Genomic DNA, 27,160 nt, shown 5'->3' with positions numbered 1-27,160 from the left:
ACGGTTTAAGCCGCAAGGGACCCGCACGACACCGAGGGAGTCCGATGTACGTACATCGGTCATGTATGGGATTGTTCTCGGGGTTACTCCACCCGGGACTATCCGTAAAATGAACCAAGATAATAATGTTTGTTCAACGCTAACATAATGAATAATGAACTTAGACGCGATTATGTATGATATGTTTATGATCATGTATGTTTATGTTAAGTACAAGTTATGATTAGGACAAGTAAAGAATGTGAAGCCGATGACGTTCTTAGGTTTCCCTAATCGTCCGGCTTAGGATGGTGTCATGAATATGTTACTCGAAGACCTCGATGCGTTTACCGTATCTTGGCATAGTGGTCTTAGGTTCCCTTGACCGCCATGACATGTATGATAGTAAGCCTATAACAAGTAAGATGAATTATGACGGCCCCAGTATGCACCACCGTCTAAGCATATGCCAGTCCCCACACACGTATAATCAACCGTCAAGTTGTAAACTAGACACGTGGTGACCATAGGTTTTTCCCCGTGGTTGCCTATAGCCTGGGATTAGGTGGAACTCACTGAGACATTATGTCTCATCCCAATCCTTATTTTGTTTCAGATATCAGGTTGGTTTAGCAAGCTTGTAGCCGAATGGATGATGCGACAAGTGTTCGTTTGTACCGCTGCAGGATGTATAGATATTCAAGGTTGCATATAGTATATTTATTAAGAGTTGAGTAGTATTTATGTTGTACAAACACGTTTGTTGTATAAAATTATTCATTCGAAGTTTTAATGTTGTAAGTTTTTAATGTATCCAATACTAAACTAACGCACATGCTAGACTTTCTAGATACGTCTAGTATGGGTGTTACAAATACAATGAGAATGTACTACTGACAACACTTTATATCAAATGGTTTGTCTACAAACTAGTTTGGAATTTTTGAAACTGCACTATTTGTCATGATTTAGATCAACTTGGTCGTTTTATGCACAATACTTAATCAGATTATCAGAGCACAAATGTATATAACCATTGTTATTAGATTTGATGCCTGTCTGTATATCTTTTTCTCAGATATTATCAAAAGAAGGCACAGAGTCTCTAAACTTGTGCACACATATGATGGAAAAAGGAGAATGTCCACCCCTCATGGTTGTTTATGATCCGCTGGAAGGGTAAGTGCTTATACAACAAAAACTGGCGTCAACTTTTTCCCATTTTGCACTCTAATCCTGACATTAAAATTCTTCTTTTGTGGGTTTACTGTAGAAGCTGATGAACCCATAGAAGCTTTGACAATAATAGCAGAATATGTTGGAGATGTGGACTACGTAAAGAATCGGGAAGATGATGAAGGGAATAATAGCATGATGATACTTCTTTATGCTTCTGATCCATCACAATCGCTGATCATCTGCCAAGATAAACGTAGCAACATAGCACGTTTCATTAGTGGAATCAACAAAGGTGAGAATGTCCCTTTCCTGCTCATCTTGAGTGGATAGGGCTATGTTTTGAATAAAGTGTTAGCAGTTAAAATACAAATAAAAAATAACCACATTTAAATTTCAAGAAGCATTCAACAAAATCATTTGATACTTCCATGAAATATATTTAAAATATTACACATCTTGAAAGCAAGGAACTTAATAAAGCATTGAATAAAACCATTTAATACGTCAATGAAACATATTTATAATTCTCAAATTTGTTTCTCTTGTTTCGAATTTGTAAATGAATTTGTTAGTAGACAAGATTTAAAGTAGGGGAAAATAACACAAGCTTTTATCTTGTTGCATGATTGACAAATGCATCAATTTCTAGACATCTCATTCTTTAAACGTCCATTTAACACAAAGAAAGAGATTGCAATATCTCAAAAACAAATCAAGACATTTATGTTACGATGTATTGAATCATCCCATTGGAAAACAAAATTAAATTGCATTAAGATTGTGTACCTGATTCGCCTGCTTGAATTGATTGGGCTTGAACCCAATGTGTATCTAGGATCTCTCTTATACAGCAGATGCCTTGAATGTCTACACACATGATCAACATCAATAAATCAGAAAATATTCAACATATAATTCCATGATTTAACCATAAATAAAAAAGAAAATCTAAAGCAGATATTTGAGTACCGTTTTTTTGGATCTGTCCTTTTGAATAACCCATTCTTTCAGAATTTCTAACTTTTTTAATCAAAGAAATCACACTCGAGTTGAAGTTGAAATAGAAAAATAGAACGGTGTCGTCACCAATAATCCTCCAAAGAAAGGAGATTGTAGACGACGACAAGAAATTAAAATCATCATGATCAAGGAATAGCATTAGATTTATACAATGAAGCTGCAGCAAAGAATTTACAGTTTAGTATAAACTAGAATTAGAGATAAGAGGATAGCGAAATCAGATCTAATGAAGGAATCAAAATACTGCATACCTTTCTGTAGTTAAAATCCAGGCTCACATAATGAAGTGTTTGGTTCGTTTGTTTTGAGATGGTAGTGAATGTAACAAGTAATCTTCTTTTTTCTGATAAGCTTCTAAGATTGATCATGAGAAAGTGATTAGATGTGGTGGAAGGAGAGGAACAAAGTGTTTGTGGGTAGCTGGCTGCTGCTAGCAAGAAGGTTATCAAAACCCATATATCAATCTTTAACATATATAGGTGTCAAGACAGGTTACCTTACCCAACCTATTTTGGGCTGGCCCTAACAGACATTAGACTTTATCAGGCTGGGCCAAAAATCTCTATTTAGATATGGACTTAAGAAAAACTACATAATCTTGTACGGGCCACGGGCTAAATGGATCTTCCTTAATTTTAGTTTTTTAAAAATATTATTTATTGTTCATCAAAATTTCTTATGATTTTGTCAACAAAAAAAAATTAAATAATTCTTACGAGCATTACTTTTTACTAGTGTTCAGATAAGCAATTTGTGCCTGTCTCCACGCCTTTTTCTTATTGCGATAATGCATGTAAATTATGAACGTTTTTTTTTTAATGAACTATGTTTATCTTTTTAAATTACCAAACAATATTAAAAATATAATATCAATTCTTATATGTTTTAATGACACCAACAATATAGCATTATTATAGTTTTTTTCTTAAATTCTTATATTTTTTAATGACAAGAACAATTAGAATTATTAAAGACAAATTTGTTTAGACTCTTTCTAGTCTCACCCCATATAATTCTAGTTACACCCAAATTTATTTAAAATTTTACAATAATACCAAAATTGTCCTCTTCATGTAAATTTCTAAAAACCCATTATCATTCTAAACCCTCACCCCTTTTTAACCCACAAACCACCATGGATATGCAATCAATACCTACCAAAATCGCCAATTAAATCAACATTTCTTCCATTGATACGTACTCGATTCATACAAGTAAGTGAATTTCACAAATTTCTTCGAGTTTCTATTTATCGTTTGCTCTATGATCTATTCGATGTTGTTAATTTTACCATGGATGTTTATCGTTATTATTAATTTCATGTTTGTCTGTTGATTTGTTTGATTTAATTTTACGTATAAGGGTAACGTAATTTAAGTTTACATAGGTCTCACGTGAATTTAGTTTACGTACATATTCTAAAGAGGAATAACATACACGTAAACTCAGTATGTAAACTCAGTTTACATAAACTACGTAAACTGTGTAAACTCTTACTGTAAACTCAGTTTACCTAGTGTATGTAAACTCGGTTTACATAATCTACGTAAATTGAGTTTACATAAACTACGTAAACTCAGTTTACATAAACTGTGTAAAATTAGTTTACGTTAGTTTACTTAACTTATGTAAACTCGGTTTATGTAAACTCAGTTTACATAAACTACGTAAACTTAGTTTACATAAACTGTGTAAACTCAGTTTACGTAGTGTATATAAACTCAGTTTACATAAAATAGCTTATTTTAATTAAAGGGTATATTAGTAATTTTGTGGTGTAACTTGGATTATTTGGGGTGTGGGTAGTATCTGTCATTTGTTTAGGGGTATAATTAAAAAATAAAACTGAAAAATAAAAAAAGGGTAAAAGTTTTGGTGTGACACAACATTATTCAAATTTACGAGCTTCCCTCTTCAAGTGGTTACAATCTTCATAAGTTTTACAATTCATAAAAATTGGACTTTTTTCCTTCATATTTTTTAATTATATATCTATGCATTTAACGGGAAAAAAAACCCGTCTCTCTTTTGTAATTGATGGACTTTCGTCCAATTTCTTTGTTACAGAGCTTCTACAAGCTTGTTTCAAAGGTGCTGGCGGTGAGATTCTCTAGGGTGATGAATTCTTTTATTTCTTCTTAAAGAGTGAAATGATGCGGTAGATTTCGCAAAAAAAGTATAAAAGGGAATATTTGATTCTTCAAGTTGATTTTGAAAGTGGGTGGTGTGGATGATGACTTGTGTGTTTCGACGTAGTATATGTCCATTTGGGTGAATAAAAGACCTATAGTTCAAGGAAATTAATATTCAAAGAGAATTAAAAGAATGGAGATCCTCTCATTTCTTTTTTTCATCTTGTGGCGGAGGGATATAATGGGTTGATGATAAGTGTGATGAATCTAATTATGTTCAAGGGGTTAAGTTTAGATCGGAATGGATGGGGATATCTCATCTTCGATATACAGGTTATACTCTTTGTATAGGCGAAGCAAAGTGGATAACTTTATTTGTAAAGGCATTTTAAGAAGGTTGGAGATGGCATCTGGTTCGAAGGTCAACTTTATCAAAAGTTGTTTGATTAGGGTTAACGTATCAAGAGAGTTCATGAGTATGGCCTGTAATTTGGCGGATTGTTGTGAATGCAATTTACCTTTTAAGTACTTAGGGATACCGGTGGCTGAAAATTCGAAGAGTATGTCAATGTGGGAGTCACTTATGGAAATGTTGAGGAGGAATCTTGTGTCGTAGGGGAATCACGACTCATTTGTTTTTCTCTAACAAATCAAACTCAATCATGACTCATTTGTAAAGTAATACATAGAGGGTTAGGTGTGTGGGATGTTATGGTAGTTAATTTGAATTTTATTGGAAAAATTGTGATAGGATCTTGTGGTATGGTTCTCGATGGTGGTAGGATCTTGTGCTTATTCACGATTGTGGAAAGTCAAATTGGTTCAATTCGGATGTGGTAAGGCATGTAGGAATTGGTGGGAGGACTATTCCGAGGAATGATAAGTGGAGGGGAAGTTCTACACTTCTTGTACAATTTCGATGACTAGATGATGAGATAGCGGACTATTCTTTCGCCGTAAAGTCCTCTTTTTAATGATGCAACATTTGAACAAATTTGTGCATAACTAAATCTAATTTGATTTTAATTTTTTGAAAAGGTTTCATTACTTTTATCATAAAAACATGCACTTAATCTTTGTGCAAGATTCAGATATCGTACAGTCACTTCAGCCAAGCGTAATCAAAATTCATAATTCAAAATAATTTGCTCTAATTTATGTTTGCTAAAACTGCGAAAATTTCAAGTTTGTTGCATTGTTGAATACCATAACAGAGTAAAAAAGTGCTACTAAATCTATTGAATGCCATAACAGTTTAATGTTTTCCAAGGTAGAAATAAATGAAAAAAAGGATCCATAAGCACTAAAAATTCGTTTGAATACTCCTCAATGAAATTAATTTAAGTATGAAACAACAGCTAATGAAAAGATATACCTCCTCTAGAATAAAATATAGACAAAAGTGGTAGTTGAAAAGACAATGTGTGGTTATAAATTTACTGAATGTACATCAACTTTTCAACTAGATTTTTTTGTTGCTTATATTTCATTATGGACGGAGTAATTAAAAAAACAAAAGAGAAAATTATAAATCATAATGTTTTGGAGTGACGCAATCTCATTCAAGTTCACCACCTTCCATTTTAAACTATAATTTTTCCTAGATTTATAATTCATAGAAAATTGACCAATTTTCTTCGATTTAGTATGTATGCATCGAATTTTCTTATATTTGTGTTGCTACAGAGAGGCAAAATTTTAGTGCTACAAATTTATTTTCGAATTTGTAGTTATATGGGCCAAACGAGCTACTCGTGACCTGTACTGGTTATGCCTAAGGAAAATTTCTTTCAAAGCCCCCTCAGATCTCGTAAGACCCCCTAAAATTATGAAATTTTCCTTAATAACACGTCCGGTAATTTACTATTGGATGTTCATTTTAAAAATTTCTATTTTATACGTCCGGTAACAAAAATTTCTGGATAAAGAACTGTGATAAAGCTTGTCTGGCTATCTTCTTTCGGCTTTAATATTTCTTTTCTGTGGAAATTTTGCGCTGAAGTTATATATTCTTACTAGCCATTTTAGTATCTAGACAAATTTAAGTTGATCAATGTTTTCAATTTTCAATTAATAGTTTCGGCAACAAGTTGTTAATCGTGTTTCAGTCAATGCATAACCATTTCATCTATGCATACTTTTGTTTGTTAAATATCTGGCAATGTTTTATGATGAGTTTATTTTCTGTTTCTTTCATAAAGAAGGACTAAGGAGTGTCATAAGATTGCGATGAATAGTTTTCTCACAAGCACAACACATGCTATGTGATATTGGTTTACACATCAAGAATAGTCACAATAGATGACACTATATAGTATCTCACCCAATTCTACCAGCCATGTGCATTGGTCAATTCCAAAAGACAACACCCACATACAATTAAAATAGCTCGAATGTATTCTAGCTTATGTTATTCTAGTTTTCTCGAATGTATTCTAGAAATATATAGAAATGTGCATCATATTTTAACAATCTTGTATGCTTCACCTACACCTATATACAATAGTACTATTGCTGCCACCTTGTTCGATACAGGTAATTTTGTGTTTCAAGATATTCAGATGACAATGTTTTGATTATCCAACCGATAGTTTGCTCCCTGAGATGAAATTAGGTGTGAATCGTAAAACTGGTGAAAATTGGTCTTTGGTTTCAAGCATTAGCGGTTAAGTCCCAACTCCTGGTCCACTCAGGCAAATGAGAACAACAGAGAAAAAGTTCGTTGGAAAACTGGACAACTAATGAAAAACAATAGATTCGAGTTGTTGAGATTTGAGGACTAACTTATCCTTACAAAACCGGTTTGCAACACGAGTACATATCTGGTGAAAATTTTCAGCACAAAATTGTGTCTAATGAGGATGAAGAGTACTTCACATACACAACTCCCGATGAAGACCTTGCTATATGGACTCTATTAGAAACTGGACAACTGATAAACAGTAAAGGAAGCAACATAGCAAGGGCTGATTTATGCAATGGGTATAACGCTTATGACGGGTGCCAAAAGTGGGATGAATCAAAGATATTATCTATTCGTAGGAATCATGATTATAAATTGTTACACAATATAACGAATGCTAGTTATAGCCTAAGTGATTGCCAAGCTAACTGCTGGAGTAACTGCAGCTGCTTTGGATTCAAAATCTTGTATGATAATGGAACTGGAAGTGGTGATTACTTATTTTACATTCTAGTTAAGAACACCATCGATCACAAAGGTATGTATATCTCTAACTAGTAAATACTTCTGATAGTCACCCAAATATAAAATAAGGAACAATGATGAAAATTATAGATAACTAGGGATAAATAGTAATATTTTATTAATAATAATAAAAATGGAATAATAATTGTAGTAGAGGGTTTTTCTAACTACTCCAAGATAAAGCATCGACACAATTCTGAGAGGAATTATGACCCTAAACGGTAACTTACTCCGCCCTACTCAAAAACTCCTGTGAATTTCCCTTAGACAAATACAGAAAACGTTCTATTTTTTTGAGAGCAATAAAATTTAAATCTGATTAACCACCTACTAATTACATAAACCACCCTATAAATCAATTTTCTTATTATTCGTAATTGAATGTTTGTGACGTTATTTAAATTATTTGCCAGTTTCATGTAATGGGAAATATATTTTGACCAATGCTATGAACTATATATGGCCTCTCCCTTCTACACAATCTCAGGGATACAAAGATTTAGATTCTCCACAACCAATGCACGGTGCAACAGTTAAGGGGATATATACTTGATTTGGCTAAGAAAATTATATAGATCGAGACAGGAGATCAGAGATGCCTGGAAGTTAAACGTCTCAGTTGATTTGGTGATGATACTACAAGCATTTCAGCACCGAGTAATGAACAGTGTGTACCCTTTTGAGAGGGAGGAGTCCTTACTGTGTGTGTCTTTTTATTTGGTGAGAAAAATTAATTGCTACAGCTTCTTAAAGAAATATGTATATTTCAGGAATTTTGATTTTTGATTAACACGATTTAGCATACTATTTAGACATGCAAGCAAATTAGACAATGTATGCAAGATGTGAATCAGAATAAATATAAAGATTGTGATAAAGCTTTTCTGGCTGTCTTCTTTCGGCATTAAAAATTTCGGTTTAATCTTTCCATGCTATTTCGGATGTTCATTTTAAAACTTTCAATTTTGTACCGATGGTAGATAAAAACTTTTCTGGATAAAGAATTGTGATAAAGCTTGTCTGGCTGTCTTCTTTCGGCTTTAATATTTCTTAGCTGTGGAAATTTTGAGCTGAAGTTATATATTCTTACTAGCCATTTTAATATGTGGACAAATTTGAGTTGATCAATGTTTTGAAGTTTCAATTAATATTTCTGGCAACAAGTTGTTAATAGTATTTCAGTCAATGCATTACCATTTCATCGATGCATACTTTTTCTTGTTAAATATCTGGCATTGTTTTGTGATAAGTTTATGTTCTATTACATTCATAAAGAAGGACTAAGGAGTGTCATAAGATTGCGATGAATAGTTATTGCTCACAAGCACAACACATGCTATGTGATATTGGTTTACATCAAGAATAGTCACAGTAGATGACACTATAAAGTATCTCACCCAACTCTACCAGCCATGTGCATTGGCCAATTCCAAAAGACAACACCCACATACAATTAAAATAGCTCCCTGCTGCAAGGCCTACATCCATCTCACCCAACATTGCTCACTCAAAGTACTGAACTGATCACAACATAGCCATAATGCAAAATGATTCAGCAATATAATTGGCAGTCCTTTATGATGCACTGTTGCAGCCACTGTTTGTTCTAACACTACAAAAAAAAACGCGCCTAATTGCGGCGGTTTTAAGCATAATTTGCGGCGGTTTTTAACATCCGCGAGTCGTTTTGCGGGATTTTTCAAAACTCCTGCTTATACTAATACCACAAATTATTTGCGGGGGTTTTTCGCGACCGCTGGTATTCATATCAAAAACCTCCGCAATATAAGTGTTTTATTTGCGGGAGTTTTTAACCTCCTTAGATAAATTGTTTTTAATTTTTTTTTATTTCCTTTTTGTTTGTTTTGTGGGAGTTTTTAACCTCCTCTAATACAGTGATGATATAATTTTATTTTTTTTATCATTTTTTTCTGTATCTAATTAATCTAAGTTGTTTTCAACTGCAACTTAAAGGTATTGTAAGATTTAATTTTTTGATTTTATCAATACACTCAATTCAAAAATAAATATCATCAATAACTTAAATATTGTAGTCCAAAATACCCATATATAATCTAATATCAATTGAGGCAATACAAAACATAATTAATAATAGCATAAAATATGTCTTCCTCTAAAAGGGATATATATCATCATAACAAAACATAGAGTCATTATCTCTTGTTCTACCATTAAAAAAAAAGGGCAACCCGGTGCACTGAAGCTCCCGCATATCTCTTGTTCTACCATTATATATAAAAAAATATATCTTCCTCTAAAAGGAATACATATCATCATAACAAAACATAGAGTTAGTATCTCTTCTTCTACCATTATATATAATCTAAAAAACATCAGATGTTGCTTCCACCACATGATCCTCTTGTGTTCAAAGGCGAATTAGGCTCACTTGGAAGATCTGTCGACTGAAATTAAAAAAGAAAACACTTCGTTAGTTAAAATATTTGACGAAGCTTCCACAAAATTATGGAAAAAAAATTAAAACAAACACCACACTCAATCGTGCTCTAAACCAAAAGAAAAACACTAAGCTAGCATAACAATTGTTATTGGCCTACAATTGCATCAGAACTTCATAACAAGCAAAACTTTAATGATTTATTTAAACTTAAAATGCTATTTTCATCTATCATTTTCGACAGGAACTTATTAACTCTCTTCTCTAGAATTATCATATATTAAAAAATAAAATAACAAGAGTTTCTTCAACACATCATTGTACAATACAACAATCAGTTCCATTTATACCATTACAATTAAGCAATCATCTAAAAGAAGCTAGCTACTTCATCAGGAATCCTTCAATCAGTTCACATGATGTATTATTTAGTCAAAGAAAGGAAAAAATCCTTCAATCAGTTCACATGATGTATTATTTAGTCAAAGAAAGGAAAAAAGAAGGATCATAACATAACTTACATTTGGACCAAAGAAGCTAGCTACTTCATCAGGAATCCTTCCTTCTTTCATTATAATGTACGCTTTACATGCTGATTCCAAGCTTGTAAACTTTGCTTTCCAATCGATATCAGATGATGTAGAAGCAGCAGCTGAAATATTACTCAATTTTGAAAGTCGAACTCCTTTATTTCTAAATGTATTAGAAGGAACTGCTCCCATACCCATGGACCGCACTCTTCCAGAATGCTCACGCCCAAACACTCTTCCGATAACATCATCCGGAGAAATTTCAGATTCATCAACACTGCTTTGGGTCAAACCCGTTTGAATTTGTTCCTGTTAGTATGCAAGTGATCACCAAGTCAAAAACATGCATAAACCAGATATACAACCATGCATAAACCAATAGTTTATTCCAATTTAACTTACAATTGTAGCCATTGCTGCATCATTTGTAGATGACTCTTTATCTGGTGGATGGGTTTCAAGGTACACTTCTCCGCGATTTGGTTGTCGTCCCATTTCCAAAAACTAGAATAGAAAGATGTCAGAATAAATAGTAAATTGTATTAAATAGCAAAACATATGAATTTAATTACTAAAACTACCATCTCATGTCTTTTTCTTGAAAGAGCTTTAGAACCACCCCTATGAGCAATCACTTGCTTGCGTCGATTTTCTTCATTTTTTTACAACGTGCCTATTAAAAAACAAATACAAATACATTTATTAATCATATAATTAACAGCAATAAATGTGTCAAAGTGATCCAATTTTACCTGTGTTTCTGGTTTCAAACGATAGTTCACAAAATGAGCCCATTGAATTCGGTCTACACCATCAGGAACGCTGCGTACAATCTCTGCAGTCTTGGCTTTAGTGGAAAGTAACGTAGCACCTTTGCAGCTTGCTTCTTTCTCTTCTTCTCGGGATTCCAACGAGATGTTCGACAATACTTGCATTCTTGCAAATTCTTTTCATCGTCTCCCAAATATAACATACAGTCCTTTGGGCATGCATGTATCTTGGTATATGTAAGACCGAGTTTTTTGATGGTTTTCTTTGCCTCGTAAAATGAATGAGGTAACTTCGCTTGTTGAAATGTGTCTCTCAGCAACTCTAATATCATAGTCATTGCTTTGTCACTTAATCGACACAAGACCTTTATATGATATAATTTGACTATGAATTCAAGTATTGTGAAATTGCTTCCTTCTTGCAATATCTGATTTCCATCATTGAGAAACTCACGAAATTCACTACAATGACCCCTCGTCCCTTCATTTAATATTTCATCTGTGGCTACCGGGTCTGGTTCATCTAAACTAGCAGCATCTTGCCTATAGTTACCAAACGCATCATTGAGCATTGTTTCCATCGGATTTTCCGGATGAAATGTCTCTCGCACAGAGTCTTCATTTCTCCATCACTGACCTTTTTTTTTGAAACCTAGTAGATTGTAATATACTAACTGAATCTTTATTTACATTCAACCTCGACATAAAAACTAGGCCAAAATGCAAAATTGGTATGGTTTCCATCCTATGTCATTGCTGCCAGCATTATCAATTCACCATTAAGCAACAAACAATGTAACCTGTGTAAATAATTTTTCTATATATCTGTAAACTAATAACTAACTAAGCAAACCAAATCTAACTAGCCAACTAGCACAAATGTAAAGAACTACTGCAGCGACAGTGATCAAATGATGTGCATGACAGCATGAGTGTACTATGTGTGTGCTCCTAAAAGCCTAGGCATCAGTACAGAAGCGAAAGTGATAAAAAGTGGAGTAGGCTGAAAGAGGAAAATTCAGTTTAAAAAACAAAGATCTTAATACAAAAGAACTTATGCCCAATTAGTTCTGACTTAAAAAGATTGTAATATATGCTACGCATAATCATAATTCAATACCCATCAATTACTAACTGATTTATTTTTTAAACCTTGTAGAAATAAGTTTGTATAAAGTACACAACACTACACCTAACAAAACTTACAATTTTAAGGTGCAGTACACACTTTAAACAATTGTAGTGCTGTGTACTTTACACCTACTACAATTGATGCACTACAAACTTATTGATACACTACACCTGATAGAAATAAGTCAGAAACAATTGACGCACAGCACTACAAACTTATCAGCACTACAATTGATGCGCACAACCCTACAAACCTATTGATGCACTACACCTGATAGAAATAAGTCAGAAACAATTGTTTAAAGTCAAAAAAAAAAACTTATCAGAAGTAGAAATAAGTTTGTTTAAAGTACACAGCACTACATCTTATAATTGATGCACTAGATATAACAAAGTCAGAAACAATTTTCCTATGTATTCATGAAAAAAACAAACATCTTAATACAATAGAACTTATGCCTAATTAGTTCTGACTTAAAAAGATTGTAATATATGCTACGCATAATCATAATTCAATACCTATCAATTCTGAACTTAAAAAATACAAATATCTTAATCCAATCATAGTTCTGACTTAAAAAATCAAACATCTTAATACAATCATAATTCTGACTATTTAATCCTGACATTGAAATTTTCATGAAAACCTTATTTCTCAATCATAATTCAATACCCATCAATTCTGAACTTCAAATTTAATTTCTATCTAAAAGGATTCAAGCCTAGAAGATAGAACTCACCTCTAGATTCCACTTGACAGCAAAGTTCCAAAATCTTCAAGACTAGTTTCAAGCTTCTGGTTTTCCTTCAATCCTTCAAATTCAGCAAATGGAGAAATAATATATAGATGGAAAAAAAAAGGGGAAAAGGAAATAAAGAATGAAATATTTAAAATCAGGAGCGGGCATGTGAAAACAAGGTCGCGGGAGAGTGAAATTGGAAAAAGGGGCTTTAATTTGTGGGGGTTATTAAACTGCCGTAGAATAAGAGCCATATGTTGTCTCTTATTCCCTTTTTTTATTAATTTGCGGGGGTTTTTTATAACATCCCTTAAATAACCGCAGCAATTGAGCGCGTTTTTTGTAGTGTAAATGCCACTTAGATTTTGGTAACTTGTATCCCAAACAACTCAATTACATAGAGAAGTTCAACAATTAAATGCCTCTCCATCGATTTTGTTTGTAGGCCATGTACCTTGCCTCCTCCATATCTTTAGTGTACTCAATTATTCATCATGACCTGCTCCTTATTACTTCTTGTCTCTTTTGTTTTTAACTCAGCTGTAATTCTAAGCAGTTAAGTTGTTTGTTGAAGTATGCTGAGTAGTAGTTGTGGTATTATCCAATAATATTCATTTTGCTATCTTCTAATTAGTAAGTATTTGTGAATATCAATTCTATAAAATAGGACTCTTCATTGAGATTTAAAGTAGACTTATGCTGCTAACGTGTGTTGATAAAAATGGTTGTAGCTTCCACTTTCAATATCTATTTAGCAAAACATGCAATTTTTATTTATTCCGATGTTGTTTGGATTGAAGAGAGACCTTGTATAGATGCAGTTGTGGACTTCGATTTGATGCCATACTCAGATGATTGAATATAAGTTTTTTGTAGAAAAAATATGTCTACTGCTTACAAGTAGGTTTCGGAATTGGTGGTTCATTTGTAAAAGCATAATTGTTGTTGTCACACTATATCAAAGTTGTTTACTCTCTGTGTGTTAATTATGAGTTATGAAGATGCCAAGAAATATGAGGGCTTATTTTCCATAGTTTACCTCTATATCTTCATACACCTTGAGCCAAACATTTCAATTATTCAGATCAATCTTCTTCAACCTATTCATTTTTTAGCATAAATGTAATTTAAATCTATTTGAAAAGCAAAACAAACAAACTCATGTAATCGGAAGACATACCGAGATGATGTTTCAAGCAAACAAACTAAGGAGAAGAAACTAAGCAAACAAACATAGCAATATGTTGTTTTTGACGAGGGGTCTTCTCCATATAAAATGAGAAAATTATACTAAATTTTTTAGATTAAACTATGGAGATTAAAGTAATTCACAAAGCCTAAATTTTTGCATAAAAGATTGGAAGGAGGTGTTACGCCAGAGATACAAAAGGAACGTGATATTTCGAAATGGTTTCTAGTATCAGATGACGTGTTAAGAATGTTGGGTTTATACCTACAATAAAAAGCATCAAAATGGTCCTTAACACTAAACTATGTGTCACACACCGTGTCAAATCACCAAATAAACTTTGTTGGTTAATCAGATGTGTTAGAAGGACCAAACTTGTTTAGTTAGCATTTTTCTAGCAACATTTTAAATGAATCAGGATGATTTTTTGCCATTTGAACCAATTACAGAACAATTCCCCGACTTTCTTTCAGGCAGTTGGAAAAGATAAAAATATTTCCACTTTATAGTTATTATAAATAAAAGAGTCAAAGACAAACTTAGACAAATAATAAAAAGACATTAAAATTCAGAAAATGTAAGAGCATGAAAAAATTGATGCTATGGAGAAACTATCCTTCTTCCATCAAACATTTCAGAATTAAGCATTTTTTTTTCGGTAGAATAGAATTAAGCATACTTTTGAATTAAACATAGAAAAAATTATTTAATTACAAATTGTTACAAGAACTCATAAACATACATCATCATCATCATCATCTACTTTTTTCCATCAGTATGCCTTTTCTTATACATCCAACCCTTAAAAACACGAGGCTTCACCGCTATCTCATTACAAAACTCCTCAACAACATTCTCATCATTCTTTTTAATCTTCCAACCTAATGTCATAACAAGATCCAACATCTTCTTCCTTTGCTCATGGGTAAACTTTGTCCAAAACCTCTTATTCGATTTCGATGTCCTTTCTCCAGCACCATCACGACCATCACCATTGATAGCTCAAATATTTGTCTAGAAACTAGTTTGGAATTTTTGCAACTGCACTATTTGGCATGATTTAGATCAACTTGGTTGTTTTATGCACAATAATTAATCAGATTATCAGAGCACAGATATTTATAACCATTGTTGTTGTATGCATTTAGATTTGATGCCTGTCTATATATCTTTTTCTCAGGTATTATCAAAAGAAGGCACAAAGTCTCTAAACGTGTGCACACGTATAATGGAAAGAGGAGAATGTCCACCCCTCATGGTTGTTTATGATCCGCTGGAAGGGTAAGCACTTATGCAACAAAAACTGGCATCAACTTTTTCCTATTTTGCACTCTAATGCTGACATTAAAATTCTTCTTTTGCCGGTTTACTGTAGAAGCTGATGAACCCATAGAAGCTTTGACAATAATAGCAGAATATGTTGGAGATGTGGACTACGTAAAGAATCGGGAAGATGATGAGGGGAATAATAACATCATGACACTTCTTTATGCTTCTGATCCTTCACAGTCACTGATCATCTGCCCATATAAACGTAGCAACTTAGCACGTTTCATTAGTGAAATCAACAAAGGTGAGAATGTCCCTTTCCTGCTCATCATGAGTGGATAGGGCTGTGTTTTGAATAAAGTGTTAGCAGTTAAAAAAAATATATAAAAAAAAACACATTTAAATTTCAAGAAGCATTCAACAAAATCATTTGATACTTCCATGAAATATATTTAAAATATTACACATCCTGAATGCAAGAAACTTAATAAAGCATTCAACAAAACCATTTAATATATACTTCAATGAAACATATTTAAAACTCTCAAATTTGTTTCTCTTGTTTCAAATTTGTAAATGAATTTGTTATTAGACAAGATTTTAAGTAGGGGAAAATCACAAAAGCTTTTATCTTGTTGCATGATTGACAAATGCATCAATTTCAAGATATCTCATTCTTTAAACGTCCATTTAACACAAATAAAGAGATTGCAATATCTCAAGAATAAATCAAGCCGTGTATGTTACGATATATTCACTCATCCCATTGGAAAACAAAATTAAATTGTAATAAGATTGCGTACCTGCTTCGCCTGCTTGAATTGATTGGGCTTGAACCCAATGTGTATCTAGGTTTTCTCTTAAACAGCAGATGCCTTGAATGTCTACACACATGATAAACATCAATAAATATGAAAATATTCAATGTAGAATTCAATGATTTAACCCTAAACAAAAATGAAAATCTAAACTAGATTTTCTAGTACCGTATTTTTGGATCTGCCCTTTTGAACAGCCCATTATGTACGAATTTCTCACTTTCTTAATCAAAGAAATCACACTCGATGTTGAGATAAAAAATATAACAATTTCATGATTAAAGTACAATAAAAAGGGGTTTAAGGAGGACCACAAGAAATTGAAATCATTATCAAAGAATAGCATCCGATCTCTGCAAAGAAGCTGCAACAATTTTAGCAGAAATTAGAAGAACACAGATTACAAATTAAAATGAATACATGCAAAAAAGAAATGTTGAGGAAAGTGGAATTAGATCTAACGCATACCTGTGTGTAGTTAAACATACCAAGGGCTCACTCATCTGGCAGATTTTGTCTGTATTTGGTGGAATGGAAGAAAACGTGAAGGTAATAAGTTCTAAAAGGATTAGGGATAGCAGTGGCAGATAATATTGTGAGTGAGTAATGAAATTGAAAAAAAGACTGATATCAAAATTAATGTAGCTAAAGGATTATTGGCAGCTCTTGAACGTGCTTCACCCCTTTGTGTATTGTTCTGTGTTATCTTGTTATACAATAGCAACAGATGCTTTATAACAAATTCTATCAGTCATTGTCCAAATATGGGAATGACATTAAGACTCTAAATGAGTATTACTTGGTTTTGACCAAACCAACGGAAATACATAGCTAAGGAAACAAACCTTATTTTCCTTTATGGATATTATTTGATTTTATTCCATGTATTAAGGCAATGCATTCAAATTAACATATTATTTTCTAATGGTTTGTTTGACTTGTCATGATTTGATGCATTACTTCATGATTCTTCTCGATTCTTTACACCCCCTTCAAGGTTGGCAGTGTCACGACTAAAAAGGAGATTATAATTTTTGATGTTATGAAACTATCTGTGGCAGTGTCACGACTAAAAGGAATTTATATCAACTAGAGCTAGCATTTAAATAGAATGTCATATAAAGTTAGATTCTCTATAAGTTCATGTTAGAAATCAAGCTAGAACTTAATCTTATTAATCCAGGTTAGGCTTAGGCCTTGCAAAATCCAGCCTAGTCCCAACCGTAGTAGTAGTAGAGAAATCAAATAGGGAATGGTTTTGAAAATTAGCTACAACTGCGGCCCTCTTTTTATTCCAACATTCTTCCTAATCGTAGTAAGACGAGGAACAAAAAAAGTAATTCATTGAGAATAAATAAAATCAATTCCTTGTTTTAGTATCTGTTAGAATTAAGTAAATATGTAGATATTCATTTATTTTTACAACTTCTTAGATTGTTTGTTTATAGTCCTAGAGTATTGAACATGTTAGGTTTATGCTAATTCATTAGGCATTCAATGTATTTATTGTAACACCACTATAAATAAAAGTTGTGTGATCTGAGTATTGACACACATAATTTACAGAAATTAAGTTATCCAAGGATGGTAACAATAACAATAAGTGGATATGGATTTCCGTTGGAATGGGGACTGTTCTACTCATTATTGGTCTTTCCATTCTGTTTCGAGCCTTAAGGAAATTAAAATATCTGCTTCAAGGTAAGTACTTCTTTCTTAGAGAATATTTTCAATACTATTATATAGCAGTATACCTTAAGATTTCATTTTTCACCTTGATTTAAACAGAGAAGAAACGAATGAGAATTCAGATGGAGATTCAAGATCTAGAAGGTGATTTATGCAGCAGAGATGACTTAAAAATGTTTAGCTATTCATCAATAATTATGGCTTTTCTCATGAAAACAAGCTAGGACAGGGTGGCTTTGGACCTGTTTTTAAGGTGACCCTTTTTTTTATTTTGGAGAGATAAAATAATTGCACGATGAAATAGTTGAGATTATTCAGTCATCGGTATTTTAACAATGATTTAATATTCAATATAGGGAATTCTACCTTCAGGGTCGGAAGTAGCTGTGAAGAAACTTTCTAAAACATTTGGACAAGGAATGACTGAGTTTAGAAATGAATTAACACTCATTTGTAAGCTTTAGCATACAAATCTTGTTCAACTAATCGGTCATTGCATTCATGAACAAGAGAGAATGTTGATCTATGAGTATATTCCCAACAAAAGCTTGGACTTCTTTTTATTTGGTGAGATATATTAATTGCTACAATCTCATTAAGGTTGTGTATTGACGTGTGCGCATGTGTCTCTGAACAAAACAACTCTCCATTCATAAGTTTCAGAAAGTGGAGGACATGAATGGTTCATTAACAGAGAATCAAAATTTAGAAGAGTAATATAAGTTTTGTTATGTCGAGAGCTAAAAGATAATAGTAATTTTAACTATGTTGAATATCTCATAAATAATGGTTGTTTAATATTTATTATGATACTTTTCTGATGGCATTTTCTTTCGTTTATCTTGAGAAGATTCCACTAGAAGAAAACTGCTGAATTGGAACAAACGCTTTAATATAATAGAAGGAATTGCTCAAGGATTACTTTATCTTCACAAATACTCAAGACTCAGAATTATTCACAGAGATTTGAAAGCTAGTAATATTCTCCTAGATGAAAATATGAACCCTAAAATTTCTGATTTTGGTGTGGCAAGAATGTTTACAAAAAAAGAAACAGAAGCAAATACCAACAGGATAATAGGGACATAGTGAGTTTCTCTTGTTATTTTTTGCTTGTAAATTCTATTAAGAATTGTGTAAACTGAATCTGTTTTATAATATCATGATTATTTTTTGTTTTATACAGTGGTTACATGTCACCAGAGTATGCAATGGAAGGAGTTTTTACGACAAAGTCCGATGTGTACAGCTTTGGAGTCCTGCTCCTCGAAATTATTAGTGGTAAAAAATGCAATAGCATGTACTGTGAAGACATACCACTTAATCTAGCTGGACATGTACGTGATCATTTTGTTCTCTACTGCCTTTATGAATATTATGCATGTTGTTTGGGCTTTGACATGAAAAATAATCATTGATTTCACAGGCATGGGAGCTATGGAAAGAAGGCGTAGTACTCCAGTTGGTGGATCCATTACTAAATGAGACGATTTCTGAGGATGAGGTGCTAAGATTTGTTCATGCTGGGTTATTATCCGTAGAAGAAAATGCTGATGATCACCCCACCATGTCCAATGTTATAGCAATGCTATCTAACAAAATTAAATTCGATCGATGTTTTGCCTAAGAAACCAGCATATATACTATGGTGGAACAAGAGTTTTTGAGGAAGAAACGTATTGCGAAGAAGTTGGTGTGGGTTCCATACAAGAAAACTCTCATTCACATGTACAATCATTATAGTTAGATGCAGGGAAGAAATTATTAAATTTACTAAATAAACTTTTCCCTTGTGTGTGTGCCAATGCATGATGTGATAGCACTCATGTTTTATTCGTTTTTTCTTCTCCAGCATTGAGCCGTTGGGAAGACATTGATTATATTTGACATATAACTAAGTTTGTTATGTTTTAAGGAAATAATGATACTATAGGATTATGATTAAGATTATCATATTATTTAAACATGGAAGTAATTTCCTCAATGATATGCAATAGGTGAATCAAAATAAATGTATAGATTGTAAGAGGGAAAATACTTGTTGAGAACTTGAGATGATCAAATATTGTGTTTGATTTGCTTCTCCCTTCTCTTGTGTTGTGTCGACATTCTGGTGAGAAAATCGACCTTTCAGTTCGTCGAGGATTTGCTTGAATTGCTGATCATTTGAAATGATTCTGGCGTGTGTTTCCGCTCGGATAATTTAACGCCTACATGTTCAACCACTTAAAGTTGAGCGTCGATAACAGTACAAGTAAAAGAGTCTACACACTAGATGGAATTTGAATTATGTTGCCTGTGATTTTCCTAAGTTTTTGCAAATACTAGGAAGATTTATAGAAAAAGTTTTGCCCTTTGGAGGATGCCACATTTGAACGAATTAATGCATAACCAAGTATCATTAGATTTTAATCTTTCAAAAAAGTTCGATAATATATAGGGAACATCAAAGACAGTAGATAGACAATTATACATTCATTATCAAAGTACTAGTAAACATGGATAGAAATACTAGTCCACCAACACAAGGTTTCCCCTTTGAACTACAACCCAGATTTAAGTCAAAGAATCAATGCTTCAAATGTGGGAAGATTAATCTGCATTGAATTTTTGGATTATTAAATATGGTGGTTGCATGTGGGAATGGGACGACAATCTGTCATTCTTTGGCATTCATTTTTCTAATCAAAAGAATACGGCACTGCTTTATGCTTTATTCTATAATCACTTGTTCTAGTATAGAAGCACGAGTCTTCAAAGGGTCAAATAGTTGTTCTGGAAATGGATGATAAGATAACCTTAGTAAATGTTGTGAATGCTGTGACGTTATTTAAATCATTTGCCAGCTTCATTTAATGGGAAATATATTTTGACCAATGCTATGAACTATCTATGACCTCTCCCTTCTGCACAATCTCAAGGATACACAGGATTTAGATCCGCTCCAACCAATGCACGGTGCAACAGTTAAGGGGATATATACTTGACTCGGCTAAGAATATTATATTGATCGGACAGGAGATCAGAGATATGGCTGGAAGTTAAACGTCTCAGCTGATTTGGTAATCATTGTGATTGGCGTCGGAATTTGTTTGTTTGGGAAGAAAATCTTGTGTTGGAGTTGTTGGATGATTTGAATGGTTTTGTGTCAAGTATTAAGGAGGATAGGTGGCGGTGGAAGTTGGAGGAGGACTTTGTTTATTCGGTTAAGTCGATATATTTGAAATTGGAAGGGAGAGAGATTCTGGTTGGTGCCCGTCCGGAAGGGGAGAGGAGGTTGTTTCGTCAAATTTGGAAGACGGGAGCTCCTTCAAAGGTTAGTGCTTTTGTTTCGAAGGCGCTTTTGGACAGGATCCCGACACGGGTCAATTTGGTGAAACGTAATTGCTTACCGACAGAGATTGGTAATAATTGTGTTTGGTGTGAAGGGGTGGCCGAAGATACCGAGCATCTTTTCCTTCATTGTGATCTCGCAAGGAATGTTTGGCTTAACTTGATGTTGTGGCTCGATTTGAATTTTATAATGCCGCCAAATTTGTTCATCCATTGGGAGTGTTGGAGCGGGGGTACGCTACATAAGAAGATGTGAAAGGGTTTGAGGATGATTTGGGAGGTGGTGATTTGGGTTTTGTGGAAAGCGAGGAATGGTCGTATTTTCAATAATGAGATTGCTACGTGGGATGAGCTAGTGGAGGAGGTGAAAGTGATGTCGTGGAGGTGGTTACTCAGTAGAACTACTACTCCGGCTTGTATGTTTTATGAGTGGAGTCGGTGTCCACGGCTCTGCCGCCTGCGCTAATTGGCTGCTGCTGTGCTGCTGTTTTCCCATCCCAGCAGTGTTGGTCTCACCTGGGCAGCTTTGCTGTCCTGCTGTCTGCACAGGTCCAGCAGCTGGTGCTGCTATCTGCGCCAGTCCCAGCAGTGGTTTTGGGAGGTTTTTTGGGGTTACAGGTAGCCTGTTTTGAGGCACGGATATGGCACTGAATTTTGATGGTCCATATTAGATTTCAGAATCATATCTTTTGCCATCTTTTGGGGTTGTGTGGTGTTTAGTCTTTGGTGTTTTTCTTCCGTTTCTTTTATGGTTGGTTGTTGGTGGTTTGTTTTTGCCTGGTGATGTAACGCTTATAGGCGGCATCTTGTAGTCCTTTTCTTTCTCCGCCTTATTGCACCTTGCAAAAGGTCGGGTTAATAATGTTTGCCGTTTCAAAAAAAAAAAGTATAAATGACAGTAGAATGATAGTTCAATGTTTTCCTAGGTAAAAATAAATGAAAAAAAATCAATCCCATAAGCACTAAAATTTAGCTTCACTACTCCTCACAGCTAATGAAATAAATTAGATTACAAATTGTTACAAGAATTCATAAACATACATATTATTATTATCATCATCATCATCTTCTTCATCATCATCATCATCATCATTATCATCGTCATAACCATCGTCATCATCATCATCATCTACTTTTTTCCATGGGTATGCTCATTGTTATACATCAAAACCTTAAAAACACAACGCTTCACCGCTATCTCGCTACAAAACTCCTCAACAACATTCTAATCATTCTTTTTATCTTCCAACCTGATTTCATAGCAAATTAAATCACACATCTTCTGCCTTTGCTCATGGGTGAACTTTGTCCTAAACCTCTTATTCGAGTTCAACGTCCTTCTCCAGCACCATCACGACCATCACCATTGATAGGCTCAACATTTCTAACATAATCATATATTCTACAAAATCCTCCCTTGAAGGCATGACAAGAGTAGTTGCATGTACAATACAATAGAAGTTTCTGTGACATTCACAGGCAGCACATTTTAAAAAATCGGTGGTACCTTCGGCTCCAGCGGGTAAAAACTCACGACAACCATCAAGAGAGTAGCCTGAAAGTTCTTCTGAGTGATGATTTCATTTTCATTGTATAAACATCAGTGCCTATCACCATCTCTTCACTGCCTTCCACATCTTGAGTGGATTGGGCTGTGTTTTAAATAAAGTTTTAGCAGTTAGAAAAAATTTAAAAAAATAACCACATTTAAATTTCAGGAAGCATTCAACAAAATCATTTGATACTTACATGAGATATAACCATTGTTGTTATATGCATTTAGATTTGATGCCTGCCTGTATATCTTTTTTCAGGTATTATCAAAAGAAGGCAACGAGTCTCTAAACTTGTGCACACGTATGATGGAAAGAGGAGAATGTCCACCCCTCATGGTTGTTTATGATCCGCTGGAAGGGTAAGTGCTTATGCCACAAAAACTGGCATCAACTTTTTCCCTGTTTTCACTCTAATTTTGACAATAAATTTCTTCTTTTGCAGGTTTATTGTAGAAGCTGATGAACCCATAGAAGCTTTGACAATAATAGCAGAATATGTTGGAGATGTGGACTACCTAAAGAATCGGGAAGATGATGACGGGAATAATAACATGATGACACCTCTTTATGCTTCTGATCCTTCACAATCGCTGATCATCTGCCCAGATAAACGTAACAACTTAGCACGTTTCATTAGTGGAATCAACAAAGGTGAGAATGTCCCTTTCCTGCTCATCTTGAGTGGATGGGGCTGTGTTTTGAATAAAGTGTTAGCAGTTAAAAAAAAGTTAAAAAAATAACCACATTGAAATTTCAAGAATCATTCAACAAAATCATTTGATACTTCAATGAAACATATTTATAATTCTCAAATTCGGTTCTCTTGTTTCAATTTTGTTTCTCTTGTTTATATGATTTTCATATTTGTAAATAAATTTGTTATTAGACAAGATTTAAAGTAGGGGAAAATCAAACAAGCATTTAACTTGTTGCATGATTGACAAATGCATCAATTTCTAGACATTTCATTCTTTAAACGTACATTTAACACAATGAAAGAGATTGCAATATCTCAAGAATAAATCAAGCCGTTTATGTTAAGATATATTGAATCATCCCATTGGAAAACAAAATTAAATTGTACTAAGATGGTGTACCTGATTCGCCTGCTTGAATTGATTGGGCTTGAATCCAATGTGCATCTACGTTTTCTCTAATACAGCAGATGCATTGAATGTCTACAAACATGATCAACATCAATAAATATGAAAATATTCAACTTAGAATTCGATAATTTAACCCTAAACATAAAATGATAATCTAAAGTAGATTGTTGAGTACCATTATTATGGATCTGTCCTTTTGAACAGCCCATTCTGTCGGAATTTATCACTTTTTTAATCAAAGAAATCACACTCGAGTTGAAGTTGAAATAGAAAACTAGATCGATGCCGTCACCAATAATCCTCCAAAGAAAGGAGATTGTAGATGACGACAAGAAATTAAAATCATCAAGATCGAGGAATAGCATCAGATCTCTACAATGAAGCTACATCAAAGAATTACAGTTTAGCAGAAATTAGAACTATAGAGAAGAGGAAAGCTAAATCAGATCTAATGAACAACTCAAAATACTGCATACCTTTCTGCAGTTAAATTCCAGGCTCACATGTTGAAGTGTTTGGTTATTTTGTTTTGGGATGATAGTGTATATAACAAGTAATCTTCTTTCTTCCCATAAGCTTCTAAGATTGATCATGAGAAAGTGATTAGATGTTGTGGAAGGAGAGGAACAAAGTGTTTGTGGGTAGCTGCGGCTGCTGCTAGCAGAAAGGTTATCAAAACCTATCTATCAATCTATAATATATATAGGTGTCAAGACGGGTTACCTTACCCAACCTATTTAGGGCTGGCCCTAACACACATTAGACTTTATAAGGCTGGGCTAAAAAGTTCTATTTAGATATGGACCTAAGAAAAACTATATAACCCTATACGGGCCACGGGCTAAATGGACCTGCCTTAATTCTTTACATTTTTTTAAAACATTATAGAATGTTCATCAAAATTTCTAACAATTTTCTCAAAAAAAAAATTAAAAAATTCTTATGAGCACTACTTTTTTATTAGTGTTCAGACAATTTTTCCCCTTCCCTCATGCTCAATAATTTAAACTTTTGTAAACAATTGTTATCCTCTATGCATAAATTTTTGTCAAAAAAAAAAACCTCTATGCATACATATCTTTTCTAGTTCATTTATTTTCATATTTAATCTTAATATTTTATTTGCAGGACCCGCTGGTTACTAAAGCACCAAGTTTGGTTCCTCTATGCAGGGTTGTTGTTGTCACACAACTCAGACTATATCAAAGTTTTTTTTTTCTTGAACTGCCAAATATTATTCAAGCTCCCAAACCTCTCTCTCAAGACGAGAAAGCTGATGCGAAAGAAAACAGAAAAAGAAAAAAAAAACTAGTGAAATGGCAGTACAACGGACGTAGCAGATGTATAAATCACCCTACCCAAAGGCAGCAACAAGCCACGCTCAAACAAATCAAAACCGCAAAAACAACACCAAAACTGCCAAACTAAAAGACCGAAAAATAGCAGCAGCAAGAGAACCAGAAAAGACACGCCTCCCAGCTGGATAGCTTACCGAACAGCAAATTGAAAGGAAAGAGATCCAAACTGCCAGCCGCCAACAACTCCTCTATCTCGCCAAACAATCCCTCGGATACTAATACCACTTATAGTATAGGCAAGATGCATATGTACAAGTTTCTGGACTAATAAGAAATATTAAAAGATTTGGTGGTGAAATGAGAGAAGTAAAATAGGAGAACCAAAAGATTGAAATGAGGAATCAGATGGAAGAGAGGTGGAATTAGGTGTTGTGTAGGAATGGAGTTGGAAGAGGGAGACAGCAGCGTGACCACTAATTCAATTCTGCAAAGTTCAACTTAAGTCTTATGATATGAGTAGTGGTGGTGAAATCAAATGAGAATGGGATAAAATTGAAATGGTATATCATTTGTGGGGGTAAAGGTATCACCTTAAGGGTACATGGTAAAACTTTCATAAATACGAATTCTAAAAATACAACAAAAGCCTGGTCATATACCAGTCACAGGCTAAACAAGTGGACTTTTATTTATATTTTTTACAAAATTATAAAAAAGTTTCACTAAATTTCTTATAACCAATATTTTATATTTATCCGAAAAATATACCTTCTCCATAATAAAGTATAAACATAAGTGTTAGTTGAAAATTCAACGAGTGATTAAAAATTTAATCCATGTACATCAACTTTTCAACTACGCTTTTTGTTTATATTTCATTATGGATGGATTAATTAAAAAAAACACAAGAGAAAATTTAAAATCATAATAATTTGGAGCGACACAGCCTCATTCAAATTTACCATTTTCCATTTCAAAGCTACGGTCTTTCCAAGTTTTATAATTCATAGAAGCTTGACCTATTTTCTTCCTTTAAGTATATATGAATTGAATATACTTGTAATTTAATCAATCAAATAAAATATTTGTGTGGCTAGAGAAATACAAAAATTTGGTGCTACAAATGTATTTTAGCATTTTTTGGGCCAACGAGTTACCCATGACATGTAGTAGCTATCCCTATGTTATAACATGCTACTTAGGGATGCACTAAAAAGCCTATAAAAATTCAAATTGGAATTTTAAGGCCATAACCCAATATTTTATCTGGGTTGGAGGCTCAACCCATATCTCATAGTCGATTTTGATAGCTCGACTAAACATAATGATTTGAACACTCTATTTGGCCACACTCAATAAAAAAAAGTAGAAAAAGTAATAATCAATTAATCTATATTTTCTGAAATAAATATATGAGTTGTATTTTTTGTGTGATTAAAACTAAGTGCTATTATTCTTTTATAACCCAATAATTTTCTATTATCTATTATCTCTAATTATAAATGTTTGTTGTAACACTATAAATGTTTGTTGCAATAAATTCAATAATTCAAGTGTTTAGATGCTACGTCTACATTTTTGTCAAAAACATACATAATTTGTTTTTCAAAATACTCATAGCGGAAAATCATCAACATAAATGTTCTCAACAACATAGAATAAATATCAACACGCCATGTATCACTCCACATAAGTTCATCACCATGATATAATTATCCTCATCATATAAATAACATAAACAACCAAACTGTATCAAAATAAAAAGGTCTCAAGACCGACACTACTACATCAGAG

The 27,160-nt window shown here is 33.4% G+C and overlaps 2 protein-coding genes and 2 pseudogenes across 3 annotated transcripts; 2 read left to right on the top strand and 2 right to left on the bottom strand.

Annotated features, from left to right (window-relative positions):
- Window positions 1-1,002: 1,002 nt before the first annotated feature.
- Window positions 1,003-19,816, top strand: LOC146898928 (G-type lectin S-receptor-like serine/threonine-protein kinase At1g67520; annotated as a pseudogene).
- Window positions 9,757-11,858, bottom strand: LOC146898929 (uncharacterized). Of its 2 annotated transcripts, none has more exons than XM_085735225.1 (4): window positions 11,220-11,858; window positions 10,870-11,140; window positions 10,459-10,776; window positions 9,757-9,944 (listed from the first exon to the last, which is right to left on the bottom strand). In XM_085735225.1, exons 2-4 carry the CDS (start codon window positions 10,960-10,962, stop codon window positions 9,873-9,875), a joined length of 483 nt encoding a protein of 160 aa, XP_085591351.1. In that variant the 5' UTR covers window positions 10,963-11,140; window positions 11,220-11,858; the 3' UTR covers window positions 9,757-9,872. The 2 variants fall into 2 exon arrangements, with proteins under 2 accessions (XP_085591351.1, XP_085591352.1); XM_085735226.1 differs by having other exon boundaries at window positions 9,798-9,937.
- Window positions 19,817-20,571: 755 nt separating the features above from the next.
- On the top strand, window positions 20,572-23,422 carry LOC146898927 (uncharacterized; annotated as a pseudogene).
- Window positions 22,294-24,788, bottom strand: LOC146898926 (uncharacterized). Its single transcript, XM_085737460.1, has 5 exons — window positions 24,545-24,788; window positions 24,244-24,451; window positions 24,060-24,140; window positions 23,156-23,560; window positions 22,294-23,058 (listed from the first exon to the last, which is right to left on the bottom strand). The coding sequence occupies exons 1-4, from the start codon at window positions 24,659-24,661 to the stop codon at window positions 23,544-23,546; spliced, it is 423 nt and encodes a 140-aa protein (XP_085593586.1). The 5' UTR covers window positions 24,662-24,788; the 3' UTR covers window positions 22,294-23,058; window positions 23,156-23,543.
- Between the last annotated feature and the right edge of the window lie 2,372 nt (window positions 24,789-27,160).

The sequence above is a fragment of the Medicago sativa genome, chromosome 8 (assembly GCF_051527215.1).
Source record: "Medicago sativa cultivar Bolivia chromosome 8, Bolivia_mono, whole genome shotgun sequence".
In the NCBI taxonomy this organism is placed as follows: domain Eukaryota; kingdom Viridiplantae; phylum Streptophyta; class Magnoliopsida; order Fabales; family Fabaceae; genus Medicago; species Medicago sativa.
Note: the sequence above shows the minus strand (reverse complement) of the source record. Positions and strands in the feature narration are given on the sequence as shown.

Coding starts and splice junctions, on each gene's coding strand:
- LOC146898926 (XM_085737460.1), bottom strand. CDS start 24,661: ATGATCAATCTTAGAAGCTTATGGGAAGAAAGAAGATTACTTGTTATA. Junction 24,452..24,544: donor TGGAATTTAACTGCAGAAAG/GTATGCAGTATT, acceptor TCTTTGATGTAG/CTTCATTGTAGAGATCTGAT. Junction 24,141..24,243: donor AGGACAGATCCATAATAATG/GTACTCAACAAT, acceptor TCATGTTTGTAG/ACATTCAATGCATCTGCTGT.
- LOC146898929 (XM_085735225.1), bottom strand. CDS start 10,962: ATGGGACGACAACCAAATCGCGGAGAAGTGTACCTTGAAACCCATCCA. Junction 10,777..10,869: donor ATGCAGCAATGGCTACAATT/GTAAGTTAAATT, acceptor GCATACTAACAG/GAACAAATTCAAACGGGTTT. Junction 9,945..10,458: donor CTAGCTTCTTTGGTCCAAAT/GTAAGTTATGTT, acceptor TTTTAATTTCAG/TCGACAGATCTTCCAAGTGA.